The sequence below is a fragment of the Brachyistius frenatus genome, unplaced genomic scaffold (assembly GCF_029030835.1).
Source record: "Brachyistius frenatus isolate BFR_SWC_R1_liver_20210118 unplaced genomic scaffold, ASM2903083v1 Contig_208, whole genome shotgun sequence".
Taxonomy (NCBI): Eukaryota; Metazoa; Chordata; class Actinopteri; family Embiotocidae; genus Brachyistius; species Brachyistius frenatus.
In genome coordinates this window covers 556,661-573,921 of record NW_027210807.1, presented here as the reverse complement: position 1 = coordinate 573,921, position 17,261 = coordinate 556,661, and the positions used below count along the sequence as shown (strand labels likewise).

At 38.7% G+C, this 17,261-nt stretch overlaps 1 protein-coding gene across 1 annotated transcript in view; it reads right to left on the bottom strand.

The window, feature by feature from the left end:
- Positions 1–17,261, bottom strand: part of pot1 (protection of telomeres 1 homolog) — a 69,681-nt gene that overhangs the window by 32,500 nt on the left and 19,920 nt on the right. The window contains exons 5-10 of the mRNA XM_069719156.1: positions 12,988–13,095; positions 10,572–10,646; positions 6,643–6,769; positions 3,584–3,714; positions 3,112–3,408; positions 477–632 (exon numbers count right to left, since the gene is read on the bottom strand). Coding sequence (XP_069575257.1) covers positions 477–632; positions 3,112–3,408; positions 3,584–3,714; positions 6,643–6,769; positions 10,572–10,646; positions 12,988–13,095 — 894 coding nt within the window. The remainder of the gene's footprint in view (positions 1–476; positions 633–3,111; positions 3,409–3,583; positions 3,715–6,642; positions 6,770–10,571; positions 10,647–12,987; positions 13,096–17,261) is intronic.

Sequence of the window (17,261 nt, the reverse complement as noted above, 5' to 3'; positions counted from 1 at the left end):
GATCGGCATCTCGCGATGATATACAAAATTTTCAAATTCCCGATGAAGAGGTTCTAGAGTTGGTAAGGGATGACTTGGGCTCTCAACTTCCCTGTAGTAGATATACTTATTCATCTGTGCTAATCATTCAGGAACACAAAAAGCATGTAGACATGAATGTGAAAAAAGGTACCCAGGTAGCATCTTATGTCTAGATTTAGATTAAAAAAAAAAGAAGCAAGTATTCCATGACCACAGCTTCGTACCTAATAAAATATCATAATAATTAATGACCATGAGCAAGACCTGACGTTATGAGAATGTACACATATCTATAGAGTTGTACTCTTACTGGACAGTGGTACCATTATGTCTGGAAAGACTAAGTACGGATTTGGTCTCTATTTCCAAATTCATCAGTACGATGCTTGGGTGTCCAGAATCTCATGACTGAACACAATCAGTCAAATTCTAGCTTTTTGTCTGAGAGTTCTGACCTTCAGCTGTCTGGTGAACTCCACGTGGTTGTCATAGACGTGGATGTTGGCGATGAGCTTCTCTTTCTCCTTGGAGAAGGAGGACGGTCCTTCGGTGACGTTCGACTCAACAATTACATTCAGCAGGTTGTGAGGACACATGGTTCCGTCCCAGACCTAAAAAACACAAAAAAAACATGACAAGCGGGGCATATTTCCTACCTGCTAGAGAAAGGGAACATGGTGGTGATCCTGGTCTACTCATCCATTCATAGTTGAACTAGTTGAAGAAAAAGTTCCTAATTTCATTGAATGTTTTACATTATAGATGGAAGTTGCTTATTTGTTAACCTCACCTATCCAACAGTGACTATGTCTATTTTGTTTTTTGGTTGCCATGTTTTTTATGTGTTTCTTTCTTTCTCAATGTCGAATTGGTGGTCACCAAGCCTGTACTTGGTTGGGATCAAGTAGAGAGATATTCTGTCAATTTATGATCTTAATCTTTTTTAGGGCTCGAGAACATCCTAATCTACTATGGCTTTTAGTTATTCCTTTACAATGCTCCAAAAAGCTTTCTTTACATTTAGAAAATATGCATGAAAATGCCTGTTTTGATTTGAAAATACACCTCTGTCTTGGTTGTATTTGTTGTTGTGTTAAAAGGCTCAGAGCAGCTTCAGAAATCAGTGAGAGCAGACTGGCAGCAGACCAGCAGTCACTGCCAAATCCTGTTTAAATCTATCTTCTCTATCAGCCCCACTGGCAGGAAACCAGCCATCATTTACAGTCTCATTTCTGAGATGGCAAGTAAAACTACACAGAACATGGATAAAAAAATAAAAAACATGAGATCTCCTCCCATTGAGCCCACCAGACAGTGATATAGATTTACTACAAGACACTTGAAGACCGAGGGAAAACAGCTCCATTACTCCAAGGAGAAAACAAACAAACAATACAAACTACATGTTTCATGATAAAAGAAGGTTAAAGATTATTTTTAAGGCAAGGAAGGAATTGGAACAAAACAGCAGCACAGCATCCCAATAAGTCACATCAACATCAGAACAGAAAAAAAAAAGTGGGGAATAAAAACAAGATGGTAGGAAGAAATAGACTAAACATAGTCAAGGAAAGTCTCATCATGACTGGGGATGCATTTTGAACACAGGGATGTTCTGGCCTGTTGTTTTATTGGCAGGAAACTGGCACGCACTAAAAATATACAAGGGGCAATGAAAAAGTTTGCAAATGGTGTGCATCACCATGATGTGCTTGGAGCAGGTGGAAGCTATAACCCTCGTGAAAACATATACTTAGCCACGCAGGTTTTTACTTTCCCCCTGCTCCGTGCACATCACGGTGCAGCACAGTGTTTGCAAACAAAAGTGGAAGTCCCTGAAGTTTTTGATTGCCCTTTGTATATTTTTAGTGCGTGAGGTTTCCTGCCAATAAACAACAGACCGGAAAATGCCTGTGTTGTTGGGACTGTCACAAGCGTGTGTAGGCAGCGATGTCCATTCAATTGATACTCATTGAAAGCGTCAGTATATTTTCTTGGGTGGTGTCCTACATCTTTACTGTGTGTCTCAAATGGGCAGTGAGATGAGAGGGAACAGTTGACGTTCCACACACTCTTTGTGTGTCTTCTGGATGGGAAACCAACAGGTCAGTCCTTGTTGTAGAGTAAAGGTAGCAGCTTTTTACAAAACTGACAAACATCTTCATGTTTGAAGGACTATCTAAATCAGCTTTTGCTCACTACTTTCCTGCATTTCCATTTCCTCGATTAGTTTACTGATAGGAGAAGCAATAGCTGATCAGAAAGGCAATGCCACCAATTTCCAATAGATTTTCTTTTATTATAAAATGTAAACTGCACTAATATGAAGTATATGTGAGTAGCCTGTACTGAGATCTCCCCATTCATTTTACTTCAAAACACTGTTACAAAATCCAGGCTCTACTTTAAACTACAGACCGTCCTTCCTCATTTTCTGGAGGTCCACCTCACAAGAAGCCAGGGTGAAGCCTGTCCTGTAACGAGCCTGGGGAGCAGCATTGTGACGGAACGAAGTTACAATCCACCGTCACATCATTCATAGATTTGTGAAATGCCATTTTGACGCTTTGGCACTTTGGCTGTCCAACTTTACATGGCTTCTTATACCGGTGACCTGACTGCACACAAAGCTTGTCAATCAAAACATACCTCTCTTTGAAGTCTTATATCCAACTACTTATGGAATTACTTTCAGAAGGACCACCAGACCACTGTTCAGTAGGGAATTTAGTTAATTACAACATAACAAATGGTGGAAAAGCGTATTGACTTAGTGTTTCGTAAGAGAAGTTGACACTTTTTGAATAGGAGTGTATTGGAGCCAAAGTCTTTTTTGGAGACAGCCTCTTTAGTAGTATTATTACACTTTATGGCACTTCCGCACTGGCTTCAGTTCTTAGACCCAAAGCTTACATCAAATTTTTATAGTCTTTGGATGGGACAAATTGCAAAGATTTCTGATTATTTAAGGATTTGTCCCTTTCATATAGTATAAACTAACACATACGTTTGTATGTTCCCCCTGGTCATAGGTAACCAACAGGAAAATAATTTGTACTTGTGAAAAGAGCTTTTCTGTAGCTTTCTTACCCTCAGCAGGGTGCAGGTGGTGTCCATGGGGGCTTTGGCCAGGAGCTGGCAGGTCAGGTCGAAGTAAGCTTTGGGCTTAACTGCAGACAGAGGGATTGCAGCGGGAACCAGGGGGAGGAGAGTCTGGCTAGCGGCCCATGATCGCAGCTCCTCCACTGTCCGCCGGTCCTCCTGGTCGAAGTGGAAGGATCGGCTGGTTGTCCGCGGCTCCACAGCTCCACCCACTGCCCCATCAAAGGTGACTACAGAGAAGCCGAAGGTGTTGACCAGTGTCATGGAGTCATTGAAGAAACTAGCCTGTGAAAAACATGTTTGATTATTTATCACTGATCTCATTACCATTGAATAATTCATCCTTATTAGACATTCTCAGTTTATGAACAATTCTAGTGATTATGGATGTTTTAATTCCTCCCTTCCATGTTACAAAAAAATATGCAGTGACAATAAATAGTTGTTTGTAAGGCTGGACCTTGACTCTGTGCATACGGACGATGTCTCCGATTTGAAAGATTTTGGGATGGTCATCCAGCTTCTCACAGAAAATGGTGCAGGCCACCTTCTGGTTGGACTGATCAATGATCTTCAGGCTGGAGCAGAAATCTGGAGAGAAAAAGTCCTGCTGTCAAAATAAAAAGTCTAGTTCATGAAAGCCAAGGACTGAATACAGTTCAGCGGTTTTTCACTATTTTATGAATAAATATAAGTAAAACTTAAACTGTGATAAATAAGAGGTGAAGGATTATCATTTATAATTTTATAAAAAATTAAAATTAAAAAAAAGCCTTACCTCTGATGGTTTATTATTTTGTAATTAAAACTATGTGCATTATATTAACACTTCATGTCATGTCACTTTATTTACAAGGCACAGTTAAAAATAACACAAGCTGACCGAAACGTTGCAGAGCTTTCAAGGCAAAGTTTTAAGAAAAGGCAGCACAGGTAAGGAAACTGGATACAAGATTGAAGATGAGATCAAAATAACAAATTTCACTTAGATTCTTGAGGATTTAAGAAACTAACACAACTTATCAAAGCTGTCAGGTATTGTATTGATTAATTCCTGGTGGCCAAAACAACAATCTCAGACTTGACCTGAAGTTACCCTTAAATGGAAATTTCAGTTACCAGTCATTTGTACATTACATCTTGCGTACGCGAGGCAGCCATGATGTGCAGGTGAACGGGGAGTTTGAAGTAAGTATATCTCCGGCCTATCGCTACTGTGAATATGCAACATGGTTCACTTGATCAGTTGGAAAATTGATCCACATGGAGTTGCAAAGGGATCTCCATTGTAATGGGTGCTCTAAGCTCATAACAAGAAAAAGTATCCAAGCCTCGAATTTCAAAGCTAAAACAACCAAATATGTGACATTTTTGCTGAATTGACAAACGATTATTCGATTGTGAAAATATCTTTTGATACATTTTCTGTGGCTTGACTCATCGATTCATTAACTAATCGTTGTTGCTCTATTGGAGTTTGTGCACGTTATCTATGTGCATCCATCTGAAAGGATTATTTCTGTGTGAATATGACCGTGTATTTTAGTGCATCTTTCTTTAATGTCTTATCAGATGGATTTTTCTAATATCTTTGTTTACTTTAAAAGAAGCCTGAGTGCCGCAAAAGATAATGGCAAAGTCTGGACAGTTTCCAGCTTTTTCTTTATTATCCGTCCCAAATATAGACAAAGACACAAAGACATACACTTCATCATCCTGTGCCGCATAGCTGCAGGTCGACTTGGACTGAATTGTCTGGTGTTTATTGCCCTATCGCCATTCCCACTGCTCTTCTTTCATGAGGGCTAACCTCAAGTCTAACTGCTTCTTCTTTACATCATGACGATGTCATTTGTGAACACGAAAATTAAGTAAATGACTGCACATTGTTCCAGAGGATCAGTGGATTAAATTTGTACATCTTCCTCTGATGATGACGAGAATTAAAGCTCTTAAAGTCGGAGGAGCAGCCTGTTCAAACCCAGACATCCGTTATTAAAACATCAACACATACACTGAAAATATGTTTTGCCATCCAGCTCTGCTACCTCTAAACACCTCCACGAGTGTGTTACTGGAATAATCAGACATTTCCGTCCAATAACACTGTGCTGCAGTGTATGCTTTCACTTAGCGCTGATCAAGCGTTTATGGCTGAATGAAAGATTTTCCCTTCCATTCTTATTTGTCTGTCAGGTCATTTCTGCCACATAAAAGGTTGTGTTCTTTGTGTTTCTGGCACCGTTTATCAATAACCACCAGATTGTCTGTCAATTTTAGCCACATGTCCCACTAAAGTTTCAGACACGGATACTGAGCATTTTAACGTCTCTGTCCGTGGTGCTGAAAAGTTGTGCACTCACTTGGTATAGTTTCAGAGTAACTTTTCTGAAGAAGAATTTGACAGTGCTGTGACAGTTACGTAATGATAAACCTCCAAAAATAATATCAGAATGCATATGTAAACAGAAGTTAGGAACCGGAGAAAATCTATTAACAGAATAGTGAATACTATAAAGTATTTTGAAAAATATGCAAAAACATCCAAATTCCAGTTATGATTACATATATTACAGCTGCATTACTGATACTCAATTATGATCTTATTCTTCAAGTTTTATTTACAATTATGGCAGAAAGTATAACTACCATATTTCCCACTTATGTTTACTGTAGCTCTATTGTTCATCGTAACTTTGCAGTCACCAGCTTTTGTGTTGCAAAGAGGAGTTGCAAAAAACTGCATGTGAACAGTGTATATGTATTTCTTTTCAGGATTAAATGCAAAAAAAAAAGTTTTATGGAAAGGTCAGAGGAGCTTGCACTGGTTTTATGCTCCTCATTTCCCTGAATCTCTATGATGAAGAAGGAGAGCGCAAAGTCAATGTGACAGATCGAGTCACAATCAGACTGCGTAGGTAGTAGTCAGTGTAAGTAAAGTCAATACATTTTTTCGACAAGTCGCTAGGGTATCATTCGCTATATTCACTCTTCATGTTTTGGGGGGCATATTTAATTAGAGATTAGACCTCAAAAAGCAGCATGTTTGGGGGCTTGTCTGGTTTGATTGACATGCCTGGTCTTAATTGATTGACAGGCAGCCCGCTCCAACAAGGTCAGGAGCAAATTCACCGGTGAACCTGAGTCACGTACATTGCTGTGATTATGTTTTTCCATGAAAAAAAACTTTCGTTGAAAGCAGCAATGTGTGCAATATTTTGGTTTACAGCTAAACACTTGCAAAATGATTCTTTACCACCAGCCACAGTTGTACTTCTGTGTTTAGTGCTAATTAGCAAACAGTAGTACGCTAACACACTTAACTTGGATAGTGAACATGGAAAACATCACACTTGCACAATCTTAGCATTGTCTGTGTGAGCATGTTTGTATGTTCTCATTACAAACTCCAATTTTCCAAAGTACAGTCTCACAGAGCCACTAGCATGAACTCTTGTTCGGTTTGAAAAAAAAAAGAAGCAAAATCTAAACTCTCGTCTGTTTTTTTTTTTGGCTGACCTGTGCCGCGGCTCTTGAACGGCTGTTTGAAGAACACCACTACGCCGTACACGTTGACGACAGATCCAGTCTTCAGGTCGCCGAGTCGTAAATACGAGTACTTTGGTGCCTTTGTTGTACTGGCAACCTGAGGAGAAACAAAACTGTATTTTAAGATGCATAATCAGCCCAGATTAGCATGCCATGCTGTATGATAATATTAGCATGTAAATACTTACCCCAATACAACAACATTTATTTGCCATACGTTTTTTTGACCAAAGCATACATTACCGTCCCGCATTCACACACCCGTTGAGAGTGTGTGGCAGGACAATGTGGAGTCCAGTGTGGTATATCATTGCTATATTTGAACTGGAACAACAGACAGCCCTTCCACCAGCAAGTATAAAACAATAACCAGCTACACATGGCAGTTACATTGTAACTCACTTAACATGTTTTATGTTGCTGCGTAGAGGAGGCAGCATTAAGTCGGGGTTTCACCAACAACTCCATTTTGTCTACATCTACTACTTCATTTACAGATTCACAGGAGCTAATGTGTTAAACTGTAACTTCCTGCAATTATTGCAAAGTTTTGAGTTTCAAACTGATTATGAACATGAGGTTTCAAACAATGAATCAGTAATGAGTCATATGTTTTCCATTATTGACAGGTTTTTAAATCTTGGCATTTAACCAAAAGAATGTCATTCCTCATAAATGCTAAAAGCTTAAAGCTTTGGAAACAACTGATCTGAGAAGCTAATAGGTTCCGAATTTACACCATCGTCCATCTCCCTTAGCTTCTCCCATAAAACATGGTATTCAGAGAATAATGAAAATTGGAAAAATGAATACATGCTCATAAAAGATGATATCAGAGAGAAAAAGCCTGTCCGCCATCTATTTTTACTTGCGTTTTCTCTATTGTCCAGAAATAATCATTAATAATCAGAATCTGCTTTGAAACCTTTAAACTTTGATCACAGGTTTCTGAGGAGCTAATCTCTTACTGTGTGGTATTCTTTGTTGTATGTTGTTCCATTTTAAAACCTCTTTGTTGTTTCCTTTCCTTTGCTTAACATTTATTTTCCGTGTTTGTAAGCGCTTTTATACACTCACCGGCCACTTTATTAGGTACACCTTGCTAGTACGGTGTTGGACCACCTTTTGCCTACAGAACCGCCTTAATTCTTTGTGGCATAGATTCAACAAGGTGCTGGAAACATTCCTCAGAGATTTCGGTCCATATTGACATGATAGCATCACACAGTTGCTGCAGATTTGTCGGCTGCACATCCATGATGCGAATCTCCCGTTCCACCACATCCCAAAGGTTCTATTGGATTGAGATCTGGTGACTATATAGGCCGTTGGAGTACAGTGAACTCATTGTCATGTTCAAGAAACCAGGTTGAGATGATTTGAGCTTTGTGACATGGCGCGTTATCCTGCTGGAAGTAGCCATCAGAAGATGGTCCACTGTGGTCATAAAGGGATGGACACGGTCAGCAACAATACTCGGGTAGGCTGTGGCGTTGAAACAATGCTCAATTGGTACTAAGGGGCCCAAAGTGTGCCAAGAAAATATCCCCCCCACCATTACACCACTACCACCAGCCTGAACCGTTGATACAAGGCAGGATCGATCCACGCTTTAATGTTGTTTACGCCAAATTCTGAGTCCCTGTCTTTTTCCACACTTTTGGTTATTGTTAATTTTGGTCTCATCTGTACAGAAAACTTGAATTTAACCTTTCTGCCTTGTGGATGTTTGTTTTTTTCCGGTAGAGTCCAATTTAGCAGCTGGTGAGTTTTGGATGTTGCAGTAGAGCCTCAGTATTTCTGCAAAGGGTGGATTGAGATACTCCACTTGCACTTTCTACACTCACAGACCTTTTTTTTTTTTTTTCTTCACAGCCCCAAAGATTTTTCTGCCATCAGCTGCATGAAACCTGTCCTGTGTTTACATTCAAGCCCACCCGAGGTCTCTTCTTTGTTCAGAGCTTTCAACACTGCTGTACTTGATATATCCATTTCCTCTGCTGTGGTTCTCAATGACTGTTTTTATTTTTCCTTCTTAGAGCTGAACTAATTTTCTGTCAAAGTCAGCTCTCTGGTCTTCATGTTATTGTCTGCCTTCTTGCCCCAAATGCAATGTCAACAGAAGAAAAGACAACCTGAAATAAAGGCTGGACACCCACTGCCCTTTTATGTGTTCTCTTATGTTTGCGCTTTTGAAAAAAGTACTCAACATAAAAATGTCTTGTATAAAATGAAATAAAATGAAAAAGTGTGATAAAAAAAAAAATCAAATGCCTGAAGTTGTAAAAACATCAAATTTCACTTTACAATGGCATAGTAAATAGTTTTGGATAACAGCAAACAGTTTGATTTTAAGCTGCTGTTTTTTTGTTGTTGTTTTTGTTTTAATTTAACTGAATGCAAATGCAGGTGTATGTAAGCCACTGGACCAAAGTTGGCAAACATCTAAGGCTCAAATTTTAGGTTTAAGGGGCCCTAAGTGTCGGGTTACAGTCATTCAAATTAGCTTGTACAAAGAATTTTCCTGCAACGTCAGAAACCAAAAGTGTTTAGAGTTGTTTTAAACTACTAGCACTCTTGGATGCAGGGTAAAAAGCCAGCAATCTTATGGAGATATTTTATGTTTGAGTTCTACACAAAAATACCACTACGTAAATGGTATCAAAGAGCATTTGGAACACATTTGTTATTGACTTTGCTGTCGAGAATTGTTCAATTTCAATAGCATTGGTACTGACAACCACATTTCTGGTGTTGGGGGCATCCCTGCTAGAAAGTTAAGTTTAAACCAAGGCTTCTTTCTCACCTTCACGCAGCTGGAAGTATATCGCAACATGAGGTGGGTGGGAACGTCCAATTATTGGATTTGGAAAATTACAGACTTGTTAGGAAAATGACACACACAATCCAATCTCAAAGATGTGAGGGGAGGGGAGTTCCCGAAGCTATGCAACAATCTGATAAGTGCTCCTGATTAAGAATATTGGCCCTTCGACTCCTTCCCGTGAGGTACTGGGTACAGGCCGAAACTATTACAGAAACGCAGCGCGCGCCAGCTTTTGAAAGCTTGTTAGCGTGACACATTCCCGGAGGAAGCTGCCTCAGTGTGTGTCTATGATTACAATGGTATTTCTTAAGCTTCATTTCTGTTGCATTTAATTTGGAATGGAACAGGTGCAATTGCGTTCTTGTCACTGGCTCATTGTTATAAGCCCGTTATTCCCTACATCATTTACAATTTTGATAAAGGTGGAAGTAAAAATGGTCATTTTTACTTGAAATTTTCCAATCTCATTCTTGCCTGGAGATGTTGCATCTTTCCAAAAATCTCTTATTTATAGAGCCAAAGGTTGATTCTTTTGGCCTCAGAGTTATGCATCTTTTTCAGTAAATTTAGGGATTTTTTTTTTTTTTAAGATAGACATATCCTCGGGCTTAAGGGGCTACCACAGTGTACATCCAGGACTGTGTGTCTGATTATGGAATGATCACCTCATTATCAGTGCAAATTTTGATTTTAGGTTCTGCATCCTTGTTGCTAAAAAGTACTGAAACTTTTAATGCTGCACTTTAGAAAGTTTAGTTCAGATGCTGTTATTTTCAAACTACAACATTATCCTCATAATATCAGGGCATTTCCTTATAATTGTAAGAATTGATTTAAAATATTTCAATTTATTTTTCACACTGGCCCTAATATTGCATTCTAAAAGCTGCCCCTATGTTTCTCCACTAATCTATACAAATTCGGAGCAAAGGAATATTTATTAAAAATAATAGGGTTAATAAGCAGTTATTACATTACATACTATTGGCAGCCGGCCAAGGACATGACAGATACAAGACCTCCACAACACATTCCAGCAGCCTTCTTGGCTAACCAGGCCTCTGACTCTGACCTCAAAGGATGCTGCGGACCTCCTCTTGCGGGTTGGTGAGGATCTGGGGTCAGGAGGAGGCAGCGGGCGGGACACCTTATGGACGACAGGAGACAAAGATGAGGTGTTACGGTGAAATTTTGTTTTTTCCAGTTCTCTTTGCAGTGGACAGTCAACAAAGCAGACGCACAGCAAAGGTGAGAATAAAGTATCAGCTGTCAAATAATCTCATGAGGGAAATGTATCTTGATCAACGATGAAGCCAATTATATTTATACAGCCCAAAAGCACAAATTTGTCAAAAGTGTCTTTATCCACATTACATATTATGCTGTACAGTCAAAGTGCAACTACAAACACAAAGTCACGAGTCTCAGGCGTACAGATTGTGAAAGTACCTGTTATTTTGTATGAAAGTGGAATATAAATGAGAGCATGGCGATTAAAAAAAAAATTCCCTCTTAGCAAAGCAAGCTGCTAATCTCTTCGCTCTGAAACTGCTGTGTCAATGACAACAACAGCTCAACAAATGAAAAGAGGCTTCTCTAAAAAAGCAACACAGAAAACCCCACAGATGATTTTAGAGTTTATGAGTTTTAGTTCTCTTCTGCATTAATGATAGAAGAGAAGCATTAAAAAAAAGAACTCCCAGATGTGAACGGTCACATAAAATCGTAATATGTGACGATAAGACCTGGGCTGTAATGCATTTCGGTAATAAAACATGAAATGCTGATTTTGCTAAAGAGACAGTCGAGAGACGAGGCAATGGAACACAGGATTAAAGAGCTGGTTCAATCTAACATCTCCCTTATCAAACAGAATACGAGTGCGATGTAGGGGTCACAAGAGCTGATACTTCAGTACCAAGTCAGTACTAGGGATGGGCATTTCAAGCAAAACTACTATTCAAAATTCACTCGGAACTATATGATTTTTAATCGAATGCTCGCCTCCACCAGCACCTCATCTGTATTTATGTTTTGAAGGAATTCCACAGAACTTTCTGATGGCTGTAGTTGTCTTCGCATGTTTCCCGACATTCTTCTTCTCTTATGTTATTTAATGGCTGCTGGCGGGCAGCTTTTTAGACTCATTACAGCCACATTATGACTGAAGTAGTACATTACAACCAGGCACTGGTAAACACGGGAAATAGCTCTGGAAATGAGGAAGAATGATAGTTGCATAGACAAAGAAATTTTGTAGGTTATAACGACTATTCAAATATTCCACATTCGTGCCCCATCCCGAGGCAGTACCAAAATATTGAAAACGTGACCGTACTTTTAACCTGCAGTACCCATAACAACAGACCAGCAGGTAACAACAATATGAAGAAGGGCGTCGACAAGTGCAGGTGCCTGGAAAAAACATGGATGTAAACTGGCACTTGATTGGTTGGCGGAGGCATACAACCGTGAGACGCTAATTCTAGTTTTGATTTAAATAACAGTTTACCATGGTGTGTACTGTGTTCTGGCGCAACACTTCTCTAATCATACGCTGTGGATTCATCAACATATGTTTCCTGCTGCCTTATGACAGCTGGAGGGGTTTAAAGAATTGAAGAAGGAGCTTTCCACATAGCATAAAGCAGCTGTGGACAACAGGTACTGTTAGAATCACCGATAAGACTTATGGATTAATGAATACCGATTTATTGCTATTCTTGCTTCAAATACAATAATAATAAAACAAATTTGCCAATTTAAACAGGATTTACCAATTTGAAACTTGGCATCAGGACTAACAGAAAGTGTCAGATGTCAGGTTTTAATTGCATTACAATGGTTCTTTGTGAGCAATGAGTCCCAGTGATTTTTTTTTTATAACAGATGAAGAATGGCGGCGAGCTGATTCACTTGAAGAAACTTGATGAGTTGTTAAAATCCTGCTGAGTGTCATCTGAACGCTGCTTCATTAGAGTGATACAAGACAAAATTAATCTGACCTATTATTTAAAGCATTAACATGGTCAATGCCACTAATATGCTTAAATTTGACAGCAGACCAATAAATAGTGCTGAATCTGAAAAATGTACACTGTATGTACAGTATACTGGAATTTAAGTTGTTTTTTAGCTTGCATTAGTAGTTATTTATCTATCAAAAAATCAACATATAAGAAGCAGGTCTCTGTTGAGAAAAACTTTTTGCATCGTTGACACACACACACACACACACACACACACACACACACACACACACACACACACACACACACACACACACACACACGACATTTGAGCAGTAAATGTCTACCAAGGGTCACAAACTCATTGGGGGTCACCTGATCATAATTGTGGGTGTCAGGGCACCACTATTGAGCCAAACCAGTCTGCTTGGATTTAAAACACCTTTAGTACAAATGAAGAATAAGCCAACTCGCACATGTATATATACAGATAGTAATCCAATCTTTAAAAGTCCTCACATAAACGCAGGCGTCACATCCCGACAGCAGCAAGTTACAGGGGTGGATCTTGTCTTTATGAACGGTGGGATTTTTGCCCACAGTGAAGCCAGAGGCCGACACCACATCCTGCAGGGAAACACAAGATAAACAATAACAAGAAGAGAAATCATGGATTAAAAGTGGGAGTAAAGAGAGAGATAAATATACATCATTCTTCCCAGAGGGAGGACAGATTGAAGCAGCAGATGTTGGATCCTAGGAGACATTAAAAGCAAGACGTCACAACAAGTCACATATGATAAGCTGGTGTGAAAAGTGGAGATTGTCTTTTGTATAGCGTGTCAACTGCCCCCGAGACGGCTTTAAAGCCTGCGCTCAGGGCTAACAAAGGGACAGCAGATAGTCTGAATAATCACGTTACAGAGACACACTGCCTGACAAGACCTCTGTGATCTACGGCTGAGCGTAGCAGCTCAGGCCGCGATGACTTCCTGCCTTCACCGAGCTTTATGGAGCTTTGAGTTCCATCAAGACGCCGCTGGAGGGAAACCGAAAAACACAGCGAGATGCTGCTGTGGAGGATTATCCCTGACGTGTTTCACCGTCTCGGCAGAACACGTACAGATTCAACTCTGTAAACAACATCACTGTGTACAGAAGTGTCAGTATCAGAGTGGATTTAAGAGTGTCACAGTGAAATGGCGCTCTAATGAGTCATAGTCACTTTAAGTTTAGCAGAACTATTGCTAAGTGTCACACCTGAGCCCTGATACACGAGGAAACAAGCTACCTGAACAGAACAACAGATCTCATCAGCATCCGGTCTTTGAAGCGAACATCGAAGCAGTTTTTTGAAGATTTCTGTTGACTTTTTTACACCTGTGGTTACACTGGTAACAGCAAGGGCAGATTAATACTACACGGAGGCCAGTTCCACAGACACGCGAGACTGGTCCACAATGTTAAGACTGAAATTCAATCTTAGATTAGTTTAATACAAATTAGAGAGTTTGACAAAAAAATAACTCCTTATTAACCCTAACCTTAAAAATTATTATCTCTGTTCTCATGGTGACACTAACCTGCACCTGCTGATAAAAGGCAGAAAAACATGATTTGTGGTTTGCTGATAATTGTGTGGAGCAAGCAATGAGAAGGGATAGGCAGGCTGATGAAGATGACTGACTGACACATGGTTGTTATTTTATGACTTTATTCTTCTTGTAAAATATATTGTTAACTTTTAAAGTGTAGTTTTCTTCTGGAGTGAAGGGAGGTGAGTGTTTTGATGCGGTTGTTCGGTTGGCAAAATTTTTTTTTGTTTGGAAAAAAAAAATCTGAATTCATTCAAAATGCCAATGGAAAATTAGTCCAACTCAAGAGGTAAACAACTTTGTGCAACAAATGAATGCATCTGTTTGACTGATGTTTGACTATTGGTTAGATCTAAACTAGGGTCAAAGTCTATCTTTGTGAAACTGGTCCCAGAATTCTGGAGGAAACAAACACTGTTTAAGTAGCGTCTTTATCACAAATACAACAAATAAGCTACACAGCAAATTCACATCTTTGGAATAAACTCTGAGTTCAAATCAACTCTTTTTGCTTGCGAGACCATCGAATGCACTCTCAAGCAAAGTGGAAGTAACTCTTTTGTTAGATTTGATCTTTTAACACTTTTCAGGAGTTGAACCTTGATCTCTTTGGGAGTTAAAACTCGACTCACATGGAGTAAAATTGATTTGTATATGTTACGTTCCTACCTTGTACACTTATGGTTTTGAATGATAGCCCCATTTTCTTTATCATTACGTCTTCATTGAAATATTGATAAACAGCATGTTTTAGCAAAACAAAATATAATTTCTGCCCATCACTTTGATTTAATTTGGTTGATTTATTCTCAAAAGTTACAAAGAAATAACTAAGGCATCCTGGGAAATGCTAATACGGCAACAAAGCTGTGCAGTCAACACCGGGAGTCGTGTTGAATCATGTTCCTCAACACTCGGCGAATAAACACCAGAATATTACCCACCAAAGAGTAACACTGAACACAAGCTGTAGTCTAACTTAGAAAATAAACTCCCAAAATCAAACGCTTCGTTTAACTCCAGGATACTCACTCTAGAAATGTGCTGTGTCCTGATGACAAATCTAGTGTTTCCTGTGGCTTCTTCAAAATAAAAGCTACATCATGTTCTGTCAGTCAAATGCTTTGTGAAGCAGCAACATTAGTAGTAACTGAAATAACTGTTTTTAAAGACAGATAATTACTAGATGTGAATACATTAAATTGCTGCTGCAGTAAATCTAGACTATGAATAAATAGAATAAAAAATGGGTTTTAACGTTCTCGTTAACGAAGCAAAATAATTCAGATTTATCACAATTGAGGTCATATTGTTGTACTTTTTACCGTACTGTTTGTATCTACAAATGAAATGGTTTAGATAATATGGATAGACTGCCAGTAGAAATGTCCTTCTGTTTTTGTTTTTTTTTTTAAAGCATTGGATATTCAAGTTATCCAAACAATAATAAGTTATCACAGCTTGGTGTACATTTCTTCAAACATGTAAATGAATGCATCTTATTCTAGAGATTAATGCTGTGCTCACATGAATCACACTCCGTTTATTACCTTATTCAAAAGTTTTAACATCCAGAAAAATGTCATTTCCACTGATACTTTCCAAAAAGCTAAACTTTGTTTTTAATGAAAATAACATAATGCAATCTGAATGGCAACATAATGAATATTCATTTTAAAAATGCTTTCAACCTGTTCCTCATTCAACCCTCTGAGCCTTAAAGGACCCAGTTTCAAAAGAGTAACTTCTCCAAACTTCTCTCTGTGAGACAAGGACACACTCTTTAGTCGTACTTATTCTCTGATAAAATAAATATATGCTGTATAAATACAGAAGAAAGAAAAAAACATTTTAATCCAAACAGAATAATGGGTTTGGGGTAAGTAGTTTCTAAGACAAGCATCAATCTTTATTTATGAAGTTAGTTTTGTGTCTCATTTATGAAAGCATGAAAGACGAGAAGATTTGAGAAGCTGGTTTCATAAGCAAAATTCTCAATTCTGTGACCAAAATGAACATAACGATAAGAGAAAATTAGTTTGCAATACACACAATTGGATTTTCAGATCACAGTTTTACATTTAGAGAAATTTGCTTTCAAAACTGTATTTTATACCTGCAAAAGAAGTGGGTCTGACACATTGTCACAGTAACCTAATGGGGCAGTCTTGGATATTGGAGGGTTTTGATGACAACAGCTGTGCAAATGAAGATGTACCCGAGACTGCTGATGATGAGGAGGAATTAGGTTTTGTGGCAATCATGACGCGGACCATTTAAAAGCAGAATCAGAGCAGCGAAATATTATGGCACCATTGTCAAAACACGTTCGACTGGTGCCCCAAGAGACGTTCGGACTGATGAGGGAAATCTTCAACATAGATCCTCAACTTCTCTCCTTTAAATGCACATGTAGTTTTTTGGGGGACATGTTTTCGTTGTAAAACCAGAAGTTCTTACAAATTAACCTGGAAAACAGCCTTTGGCTGGCAAAAATGAAAGACGTCCTACGGCTTCACAAAACTAACACTTGCTCACAAAGTTCTCCCGGCTTGTGTAGTTTTGTGATAGAATATGGGTTTGTACGTTTTTCAAAACATTAAAGGAGTTGCCATAGCAAATTGCACTCCAAAACCTGTTTAAAAGTCTTAAAATAAACATGACATACATATAAAATTAATGCATTTTTGTATATATTTTGTCTTTATTTTTTAAGATGAAGTGCTGTGTGCTTCACTACAGCTGTACGTAATCTAACACACAATACCACTAACAATAACCATAATCATTGTCATCATGATCATCATCATGAAAAAAGGGCTCCGGGATCTCTATCAGACTGTTATCAGCAAATATCCAAATCTAGGTAACGGAATCAGATCAGCACTGAAAGCTTAATGTGAAAATGCTGTGTTCTCTGTTTTAAGTAGTGGCGAGTATGACACGATGCACTTGTAATAACGGACTTTATGCTGTGAAAATGTACATTACATCCTACTGAATTTATCAAGGCATCAGTTGAACGATGAAGTGTTGAGTTTGTATTCACTCAAACTCAGAACAGGAGAAAACATTGAACACAATTAAATATACAGTTGAAACCAGAAGTTTGCATACACTGTGCAAAAAGACACATAACACTTTTTTTCTCATTGTCTGAAGTTAAATCAGACTAAACCTCTCCTGTTTCAGGTCCGT